The 11816-nt window shown below is 32.5% G+C and overlaps 1 protein-coding gene across 1 annotated transcript; it reads right to left on the bottom strand.

The window, feature by feature from the left end:
• Positions 1 to 1852: 1852 nt before the first annotated feature.
• On the bottom strand, positions 1853 to 8597 carry LOC112518321 (protein NPGR2-like). The gene is made up of 6 exons (XM_025125970.1): positions 8332 to 8597; positions 7064 to 7351; positions 5599 to 5851; positions 3644 to 4863; positions 2917 to 3070; positions 1853 to 2298 (listed from the first exon to the last, which is right to left on the bottom strand). The coding sequence occupies exons 2-6, from the start codon at positions 7325 to 7327 to the stop codon at positions 1982 to 1984; spliced, it is 2208 nt and encodes a 735-aa protein (XP_024981738.1). The 5' UTR covers positions 7328 to 7351; positions 8332 to 8597; the 3' UTR covers positions 1853 to 1981.
• Between the last annotated feature and the right edge of the window lie 3219 nt (positions 8598 to 11816).

The following is an 11816-nucleotide window of genomic DNA, read 5'->3' as shown; positions in this document are numbered from 1 at the left end:
GAAAACTACAAATTTGACAGATTATAAGCCATGAAAAAGACCAAAAAAGATGAGTTTTAGAATGAAATTTCAACAGCTTACCCTCTTTCTTGTCCAGAAACTCATATTAAGGTTGAATTATTACATGTATATATATATTTCAAAAAAACCCAAGAACATATTATACAGTCCAATTTAGACAGCCTAACCCCAAAATATATAGTATATATATAAATAAATAACTATAAAAGTATAAATCGTAAATATTAAAAATATTTTTTTACAGTATATATAGTATATAATAATATAATTAAGTCAAAAATATTCAATATTGGACTCATTTCWAAGGTATTAACGAGACAATTATAATGGTGTAACTTGTTAAAATAAAAATGTATTTTTTAAACATATTTTAATTGATATACGATTATGTATGTTAATTTGATAAAAGTTTAAAATGAAAAATTTAAAAGTAAAGAACATAAAGTAAATTAATTAACTAATTATAGGGGTATAAAGTGTAAATTTAAAATTACAATTTTAAAAAAAATGGTTGTGAGAGGGTAAGTGTATGTAAGGGGGTGAATGTATGTGAGGAGAAGAGGGGCGAAAAAATGAAAAAAGTGATGTAAGGTTAGTATAAAGAGGAGGGGTGAAAAAGTGATGTAAGGTTAGTATAAAGAGGAGGGGGTGAAAAAGTGATGTAAGGTTAGTATAAAGAGGATCTTGCTCATTTAGTATTTTAAGACTTTAACACTTTTGCTATTCAATACTGGACTCATTTCGAAGGTATTCACGATACGTTTATAATGGTGTAACTTGTTAAAATAAAATTGTATTTTTTAAACATGTTTTAATTGATATACGAATACGATTATGTATGTTAATATGATAAAGGTTTAAAATGAAACATTTAAAAGTTAAGAACGTAAAGTAAATTAATTAACTAATTATAAGGGTAAAAAATATAAATTTTAAAATTATAATTTTAAAAAAATCGGTTGTGAGAGGATGAGTGTATGTGAGGAGAGGAAGGGGTGAAAAAGTAATATAAGGTTAGTATAAAGGGTATCTTGATCATTTAAAATTTTAAGACTTTAAGACTTTTGTTAAATTTGCTTAATAAGATAGTATAGATTATGTATGTTAATTTGATAAAGGTTTAAAATGAAACATTTAAAAGTTAAGAACGTAAAGTAAATTAATTAACTAATTATAAGGGTAAAAAATATATATTTTAAAATTATAATTTTAATAAAATCGGTTGTGAGAGGATGAGTGTATGTGAGGAGAGGAAGGTGTGAAAAAGTAATGTAAGGTTAGTATAAAGGGTATCTTGGTCATTTAATATTTTAAGACTTTAAGACTTTTGTTAAATTTGCTTAATAAGATAGTATAGATTAGTTATAACAAAAATACTTAATTATTATCTTTTAAAAAATTATATTATTAAACGATAAATAAATTATTTCGTTATTAAATATAAAATTAAATTATAAATAAAATATTGAATTAAAGAAGTTACATAAAAAACCAGAACTTTAAATACTAAATTTGATATTAATATCGATAATTTTTTCTTTAAATTTATATTTTATTTAAAAATAAAAACATTATCGTTTTCTCAAAACCATTAAAAAGCGTATTCTATCAACATAGATTAATAATAAAACGAAACATTAAAATTGAGAAATATATTAGTATATTATACTGAGTTTACCAAATGTTCTGTATGTGTGTATGGTAATCAAGGGGCATATTGGTCTTTTTCTACTCGATCTAATTCCTAATACAAAACATCGACAAAAATCAATTTTCATCAACACTTATCACATTCAGACCGTCTTTATCAGGAGCAGATGTGAAATCAGCATTTGAAAAACTACCAAAATGGCAAAAGGGATCTCATTCTGTTCTCTTCAGATATTTATGGTACAGATTTTCATTATTTTCTAAAGATTACACCCGTTATTATGTACGTAAATCGGCAAACGTATTGTCGTCATCTAAACGGCTCAACAGGTTCAGTTTCCTCGAGTATCGTAGCAGCCTCGAAACAGTCGGCCGCTTCCTTTATGAACATAGGACCCTCGTCTTTATAGAAGTGGCCAAGATTATACCACGCCGACGAGTTCATTCGGTCTAGCCGCAATGCTTCCGTCAAGAAGCTTCTTATCGCGGGTCCAGACTTTCCGCCAACCCGTCTCAGAACCAATGCCATCGAAACGAGACTTTGAACATGACCGGGATCAATATCCAGAGAATTTTGGTAAGCTTTTAGAGCTTCTCTTGTGAGACCCTTTGCTTCATACAACAAACCTATAACAAGAACAAAATCGATGCAATTAGCCGAAACCAGATAAACCAAACCAAAAAAACTCAGTATATTGGTACGCGAACAAACCAGAACATGGATCACTGTTCCATGTTTGGCATGACTTTTATATGGAACTTATTGGAGTTCCACCCCCACCACATGGAACAAGGTGGAACACAAACCTATATTTTACCAATATACCTTCAAATAAAATCTAATTATCTTCCGAAACATCAAATACGTCTCACTATATTTTGGTTAATTTATGTGATTTATTAAATATTAAAAATAAAAGGAAAATGTACAAAATAAAAATTGGAAATTAATAAACTTTACATTTTTGGTTGTCATTTTTATCATCTTGACAAAAACTTTCTAATAATATATTTTGTTATAATTTAATAAATTACATAAATTAATCAAAATACAGAAAAGATATAAACAACTCATCGGGGGTTAATTGGTCATTTTATCAGTCCTATCTAGTCATGTCTTAATAATCACTTAATAGTTGGCATGTCCTGTCCTATTTTGTCAGGGTACGAGATGAGAGAGAGAGGCTGTTTCCAATATTCAATTTTTTTCAATAGACAAGATGGGAAAGAATCACGAGAACGTACCGGTGATATGCCATCGAGACGAAGAGTAGTAATCGATAGCCTCGGATTTCGAAAGACATGCTTCGGCATCGAGCCACTGAGATAAGCTTATATACACCATAGCCAGATCATGCCATGTTTCTAGTTCCAAATCTTTATCATGTTTACCGCCAACCTACCGAAAAAGTCAAACACGAAAACCAAAAAAAGGTCAATGCTTTTCGCATCAAGAAACGACTTTCTCGAAAGATAAATATCAAATAATCATTAAAGGAGCGTTAGAGTCGTTCCCTTTTCAGGTTACTAAGAGTGCAGTTGGTATGTAGGAAAATACAAGACATAACAGAACAAGAACAAAAACTGGTTGTCCAACGTATGACGCAATATTAGATTGGGACACGATGGGACTGAGTGGGAGAAAAAGGTTTCTTTTTGTCTGACAAAAATAGATGACACAAAAGTCAGGGAGATGGTACAAGATTGGTAAATTACCAAACTACCCATATTAAGTTAAAACCCTAAGACCTCAAGCTTGTCCAGTCTTGTCCGTTAAGGTGCGTTTAGTACGCGAACAAGACCGGACTGGACACAAGTTGGTCAAAGAATCGTGGAAGGTTTCATGGTTGTAATTGTTGACATGGGTAGTCTGGTAATTTACCATATTGTCCCGGCACCTTCACAAGTTGGTCAAAGAACCGTGGAACGTTTCAGGGTTTTAATTTTTGAATAAAAAATTAGTTAAAAATACCTCAAGATTCTTCGATCGAGTTCGAGTTCGAAAACTTTTATTCTGAACTTGAAGAACAGCAAGAAGTTGAGTGTATGTATGAATGGCATTCTTTACTTGACCCTGTGCTAATTGTAGCTTGGCTTTGGTTCTCAACAATTCTCCTTGATCCCATTTTCCGCTTTGATCCAAACCCGCGTTCACGATCGTTTCGGCATCGGAAAACAGTTTCTGGCCCGACAAGATTCGAGCCAATAACAACCAACTTCGAAGGCGGGACCCTCCTTCGAGTTTAATCAACCGTTTCGCCAGACCAAGAGCCGTATCCAGTTTCCTCTGCTCAGCGTTTTCTAAACTCAAACAGTAAACGATTCTCGAGTCAACCATTCGGGTCAACCTCCCGGCGGTTTCTAAACACTGAATCGCCTCCGACTGTTGGTCAACTCTTTCGGAATCGGTCAAAGCTGATCTCGAATGTTCCAAAAGCGAAATACCCAATAAAGAATATGCAACTCCAACCATCGCGTTGCATTTATTTCCCAAATGAATCGTTCTTTTCGCAAGATTTACGCCTTCTTCCACAAAATCGGGATTCTCCCCACAAATTTTCGACGCCATTAGTAAAGCCGGCACGTAATTTGGATCATCGTGCTTATATATATTTCTCAGCAAATTCAAAGCCGATAAACCGTCACCTTCTCCATAGTAACAAAGAGATAAAAGAAAGTACCGTTCTTTTCTGTCGATAACCGCCGGAAGCAATTCTTCCAATTGCTTACCTAGAGCCCCAAGCCCACCAGAAATCGACAACGCGTAAGAAAGATGATCAATCACAGACGGGTCCCACTCGATTTTCTTCAAATTAATCTTTTTTAGTAAAATCATCAAAAGTAGAATAGCTTCTTCGATGTTATTTCTTGGTACGAATGAACTGTCCATCTGGGATCGTAGATTTGGCGGGATTGCATCTTTGCCTCCACTATAAAGAAGAAAAACGGCAAAATCTTTTCCGATTTTTGCTATTGTTTCTTCATCGAGGTTCCAATGATGGAGGAGTGCGCGCCGGAAAGACAAGATCGCTTCCTGAGGTGAATCAGCGAGTTGCCATAACTCAGGAAGCAACTCGACTGCTTTATTCAGAGTCTCCTGTAATTTACAGTCAGCACCGAAGTTTTCCGGTAAGCCATCCGGTAACGATGATTCCACAACGTCAAGTATAACTTTGCACGATTGAGCAGCTTCTGCAAAAAGTTTAACGGAAACTTATGAGTCGCCACAAATCAATAACTTTTTTCTTGAAAAACCAAACCAAACGAGCCTAGTATATCCCACGTAGGGTCGGGGGGAGGGGGGGTAAGATGTATGCAGACCCGACCTGTACCTCAAAAAGTAGAGTGGCTATTTCCGGAAAGACCCCCGAGTTGTGAAAAGTGCGTGAAAAGGAGAAAAGCAGTTGAGCTTAAAATTTTCTTGGCATCCATGAAAATTACCAAGCACCTGCTTCAAAATAAGTGTCCACATTTCTATTTTAGACTGCCCAAAATAAGTGTCTACTTTCAAAAGTAGGTGCCTACTTTCAGTCTCATTAAGCTCATTAAGTTACTAACGAACACACTCTTAATTATGAAAAGGGACTCCAACTGTTATCAAGGGTACAATTGTCAGTTAGTTAACTAACAAATGTAATGATTACACATTTCTAAGACTGTCTGCCGTTTTTCTTCGTGGACATTTATTTGGAAGTACTAGATTTCCAATTTCTTCATAGGTGAGAAAGAATCAAAGGTTACATAAGACCAGAACTATATAAAAAAACCATCACGACCCTCGTAGACAAAATCACCAACATCATTGTTACTATATCCCGAATCTCAAGACTACGTATTTTGGGTGAAAGTGACCGAAATTTGAAATCTTGTAAGTGCACAAAGAAAAACCCGAGAAAACTAAATTAAAATATGGAATTAAGTGAGTACCTTTATACCTCCCAAGAACCTGTAACGATTTCGATTTCAAGTAAATTGCTTCGAGAAGTAAACTGAGCGCATGTGCAGATAATGGTGGAATGGCGTAGTTATGAGAACGTCTTTTCCGAGGTTCCCCTATTTTTGCAAGACTATTTTTGATCTTTGGAGTGACGGTAGCTATATCGATCCCTTCAAATACATGAAGAGCGGCTTCTATGTTTCCTTTTTGATACTCGTATCTTCCTAGCAATGCTCGTGCTTCCTGTATAACAATCATATCTATGATCTAATGGATGCTTCAAATAATTTAACCCCATTTAGAAGGGGGGGGGGGGGGGGGGGGATATAGCGGAAGTAGATGGTCGGTTACTCAAATCATGCATAAAAGACCTAGGTTCAAGGACGAAGGATCGTGTGAGAATAGGAATTAAGTTGAGAGCATAAGAAAGGATCTGGACCCTTGATCACTTTTAATCTCACCCCATCCATGAATTGCACTTATCACAAGAATTGATCTGGTGCATCTCGGTGCACTGCATAGTGTTGATCTTCAATTAGGATTGATCCAAGGGTGGAGATCTCTTCTCACCCTTCTCACCATAACTTCCATTCTCACGGAACCCAACCCCCTAGTTCAAGTCTGCAGTTGTCAAATTTGTTGATTTTCAGCTTAAATTTTGGCGTTTTTCTATATACATCTTGTGCTTTTAAGAATATATGGAGACTGGACTCAAACATAGGTCTCTTCTATGTAAGGAGAATGAACGAACCAATCAACCAAAAAATCTATACTAATATTGTGGGACAAAAATTAGATACTTTTTTATAGTCAAATTGTGCCACCACTTGAAAGATTTTCTGGGTCCGCCTGTTTGTGAACCCCATTAATTACTTTCCAAAAGAGCCCTTGAAGAGAGAATGGAAGTCCCAACATATACCGAGAACACCATGTCCAAGTTTAGTAGATGTGAGACTCTAGTGCATGCCCTCCAGTGTCCCTAGAGTGGTAGACTTTGTCTTTGATATCATGTAAGAATATGTGGAACCCCATTAGATTACTCTTTAAAAGAGCCATTGAGAACAGAAGGGGAGGTTCCAACATATAAGGACGAGAAATGGTCCAAATCTAGTTGATGTGGGGATCCAGTTTTTGCAAACAACAATTTATAGTCTTCTAGTTGATGTAGATTGCTTTATGCAGTTTCCAATAAACAAAGTTCCAATTATAAACAAACTTTCAAGTGCTAAACCGACAAAAAGAGTCGCTCTACCCTTTGGGACGGATGACAGATCTGCGTACATCCTACAACCAGACTCTACTTCCGAGTGGGATACACTGGTTTCATTTGGTTCTCCAAATCCTAGATATGCTTCTTTGTGCAAGAAGGTTATCAGCAATCGCGTAAAATATTGAATGATTCAAATAGGATTAGATCTTCTTAATCAAAATGAGAGAAGGGGTAGGAAAACCGACCTCATAATTCAGAGAACCACTTTCGCGAAGCGATAGTTCTGCTTCTTCAATACTACCGGTATCTGGTTTTCTATGGTTTTCTCCTGTGGCTTGAGAAGAATAAGCACTTGCTGAGTAGTCTTTCGTTGCTAGCGAGTCTGGTGACGGGATCATCTCATCTGCGCTACGAGATTGTTCACCCGAGCACAGGCACTGCACCAATTTTCCAAACTTTCGGTTTAATCTACTGCTATTTTGTACTCTGCTCTGATTCCTATTCCTCATACCGGCTTCCGATGCTCAAGAAATCTTTAACCCACAAAACCAAATGATCAATAACCACCCTCGAATCACTGACTATAGAAATTCAACACTTAAACTCACACATCAAACAAGAAATTGGGTGTTCCAAGAAATGTTTAACCCACAAAATCAATGATCAAATAACCCTCAAATCACAACTACAGAATTCAACACTTAAAATCACACATCAAACATGAAAGTGGGTGTCTCAAGAAATCTTTAACCTACAAAACCAATGATCAATAACCCTCGAATCACAGCTATCGAATTCAACACCTAATTTCGCACATCAAACATAAATATACAGTTTTTCAAGAAATCTTTAACCCACAAAACCAATGATCAATAACCTCTAATCACAACTACAGAAATCAACATTTCAACTCACACATCAAACCATGAAATGGGGTGTTTTAAGGAATCTTTAACCCACAAAACCAATGATCAATAACCCTCAAAATCACAACTACAGAATTCAACATTTCAACTCACACATTAAACATGAAATGGGGTGTTTCAAGAAATCTTTAACCCACAAAACCAATGATCAATAACCCTCAAATCACAACTACAGAATTCAACTCTTAAACTCACACAACAAACATGCAGTAGGGTTTTTCAAGTACGATTCAATGGCGGATTAAGATCAATCAACACATAAAAATACGCAAATTCATTTGAACAAGAACCTAAACAAGTTGACCTGCAACTTGAAAGATCTTGGAAAAAATCAAATTCCCAATTAGAAACCCCCAATTTCTTACCAAAACAAGTAGTAAATCAATCAAGATAATACCCAAATCTGTTCAATTTAAACCCTAACAAAAAACAACCCACAAAACCCTAAATAAACTACAATTCATTAAACTCAAATTGAAGTCCCAAGAAACTGAATGCTGATACGAACACGCAATGGTTGAATCACTACCCAGAAAACCCAAAATTATTATTATTCTCATACACAAATAAATAAAATAAAAGATTACCTTTCTTTATGGCAACTGAGATTGAGGAAACAGAGCACATAAAAATCATAACCCATCTTCAGTTTTCAATCAAAACCCTATTCAAAAGCCTTTTGATCAACACAGAATCAAATAAAGCCTCGATCTTTTCTTCACCTTTTTTGCTTTTCTTTATCGAAAAACTCCATCAAATACTGCAACCATTTGCTTTGCTTTTTAGTTGATGAATTCAATGTCTACCCATTTATCGGAAAGAATTCTTTCAAAGTTGAAAACAAGCGGATATTGAAGAATCTTGAACCGTAAGATTGAAGTTTATATTTCATTTAATTTTATTTATTTTATTATGTGAAATAAATGCAGTGTAATAAACAAATATAATTTAAAAAGACAACCGGATATGAAGAAATTTAATTGACTGAATTACGTTTTTAGTCCTTATGATTTATGAAAAGTTTGTGATTTTTGTCTCTGTGTTTTTTAAACCGTAGTTTTTATCCCTATCGTTTGTAATTAATTATTATTTTTGTTTGTTATGTTAATTTTTAGGTTGTGTTTGGTGTCTGGATAATACATGAAAGAAGATGACAGAAGTACATAGCAATTGTTCAGTATTTAGTAAGATAGAAGTGGATAAGTCATAAGACATGACTGATAAAATGATCAATTTACCCTTAATGAATTGTTTATACTTTTTTATGTAATTTGATTGATTTATGTAATTTATTAAATTATAGTAAAATAAATATTTTCTATAACAAAATTTAGTATTAGAAAATTTCGTTAATAATGTAACAACTCGTCCCACATAGATAGAAGATGAAAATTGTTAGCTCATTATAAGTCTCAAGTAGTGAGTTACCAATAACTTCCACCATATTGTTAAGTTGGATTAGAAGTTATTGGGTCATTCTATTGCTTTTGGCTTTGGGAATGTTATAAATGGTATTAGAGTCGATCTTTGTACCATCGGGATGGTGGGGTAAACCTCATCGGGTTCATCGAGAAGGAGTGTTTGTAACATCTTAGGCGAATCTCACATTGTCAATGACAAAAAGAAAGATTTTGGATAGACCTGACAAGGACGTCAGAAGTTTAAGTGGAGGAGTCTGTAACAACTCGTCTCACATAGATAGAATGTGAAAATTGTTAGCTCCTTATAAGTCTCAAGTAGTGGGTTATTAATAACTTTCACCATGATTTTAAGTTGGATTCGAAGTTATTGGGTCAGTCCATTGTTTTGTGCTTTGGAGGTGTTATAAATACGCTTAAAATAACACCAAAATATGAAGTATATTAACTTTTAAATTTTATTTTGTATATTTTCTATATTTTTTTCATTATTATTAGTATTTAATAAATTACATGAATGAACCAAAATTTATAAAACTTATAAAATCAACATTTTGAGAATTATAAAGTGAAAGTTTAAAGATATCAAATATGATAAATAAAATATAAAGAACGGGACATATTTGATATTTTAAAAGAGATTTAAGTTTTTTCTAAATTATATTAATAAAATATACGTTTATTCCACATTGTTCCATAGGGTCGTTACGGAACACGTATGTTCCATTTTATTCTACATAAAAATCATGTTAAACGTGGAACGATGATTTATGTTCTGTTTTATTTTGTTCAGTGTACAAAAAACACCTTGAAATATGAAATACGAAAATAACAACATAAATCATAAATGAAAAACAATAATAAATTGTAAATTATAAGGACGATAACAAGAAGGAATTCTAAGCCATATGAATGAACATTGTGATTTTAAAAAGTATAAGGACAAAAATAATAATACTTAACAAACCATAGGGACTAAAACTGTAATTTATTTAATTTAATTTTAAATATTAGGCCTAGCCCATGGAGTTTAACTGTCACGGTCCTTATGGGCTCATGTGTTGCCAAGTGGATTTAAATGCGCATATACCTATTTTTTTATTTTTTATTAAATATATAAGTAAAATCGATAATACATTAAATATTGATGAATAACTAGTGTTTGACACCATGCGTTGCATGGTGACAATAATCCTTTTTAAAATTATTAAAGTTAGCTAAATGAGTCGATGATCACATTTATATATTAAACTAATAAGAATCAATATTATCTTTGATATATGAATCTACCTTATCATTATTGGTTGTTCTTTTAATATATATATATATATATAATTTAAATTACAAAAATGAAATCTTTTAACGATTAATGCGGTTGAAAATATTTTAAAAATAAATAGAATTTGAAAAAAAAGTTTCAACAATTGTATGTTGAAAACATTTTAAAATAAAATAAGAATGAAAAAATAAAAGATGAATATGAAAAATGGTTTTTCATTAAACTTGTCAATATTCCATGAGGAGTAGTTGTTGTCAACCAAACTCTAAAACAATTGTTAAAAACATATTGTTGGTTCTATTGAGAAAAAAAACTTAAGAAAAATGTAGAAGACATTAGTTAAAGAAAACCTCTAAAATCCTAACAAAATTAAGAAGAATTGCATACTCRGATTAATCGTCTCGAAATAAACTTGAAAAAAAAATATAACCATTAAAAAAGGGCATATTGAAGTTTGGTGATGCTACATGAAAAATTGTAACAAAAAAACTTCAAAAATCTCAATAAAAGTCAAAAGGAAAGCATACACACATTAGTTTTCTCAAAATATACTTAAAAAAGAGAACCATTACAAAAATATGTTGCAATTTGTTGAGGCTACATCATGGTTTGTAATACTTCCAAGATTCTATCATCAGACGATTAATCGAACCATTGTTGCAATGAAAACTTTAAAAGTGTTGTCAAGAACAAACTMTCCGTTTCATTGAGAAAACTTAGGAAAATCATAGAAGAGAAAAGTAAAAAAAAAATTCTAAAATCCCAACAAAAATAAAAAGAAACGTATACCTAAATTGGTCTTCTCGAAATAAACTTGAAAATAGATTTGTTGAAAAGTAACAATTTATGAAATGAAAAATAAATCAAGTGATGGAGATGAAGAAAAATGAAATGAAAAACATTAAAGGAGAATGAATGAAAAAAAAAAAGATTGAATGATGAACAATTTATGAAGAAGAGTTAGGGAAAATGAAAAGATTGTGTTAAATGCAAACATAAATGAATAATCAATGTTTATAGAAATTAGAATGTGAAACTAAAAAAAAAAAATTAAAGAAGAATGAATGAAAAAAAAGATAAATAAATTTTCAACCTTTAGGAGAAGCCAAGTCATCAACCTTGGTTTCTCCTTTATTATATATATAGATTATTTAAATTATAAAAATGAAATCTTTTAACAATTAATGCGGTTGAAAATATTTTAAAATAAATAGAATTTGAAAAATAAGTTTCAATAATTGTATGTTGAAAACATTTTAATGTAAAATAAGAATGAKAAAATAAAAGATGAATATGAAAGATGGTTTTTCATTAAACTTGGTTTCTCAATATTCCATGAGGAGTAGTTGTTGTCAACCAAACTCTAAAACAATTG

Source organism: Cynara cardunculus (assembly GCF_001531365.2).
Source record: "Cynara cardunculus var. scolymus isolate 2C chromosome LG 9, CcrdV1, whole genome shotgun sequence".
NCBI classification, from domain to species: Eukaryota; Viridiplantae; Streptophyta; class Magnoliopsida; order Asterales; family Asteraceae; genus Cynara; species Cynara cardunculus.
Note: the sequence above shows the minus strand (reverse complement) of the source record. Positions and strands in the feature narration are given on the sequence as shown.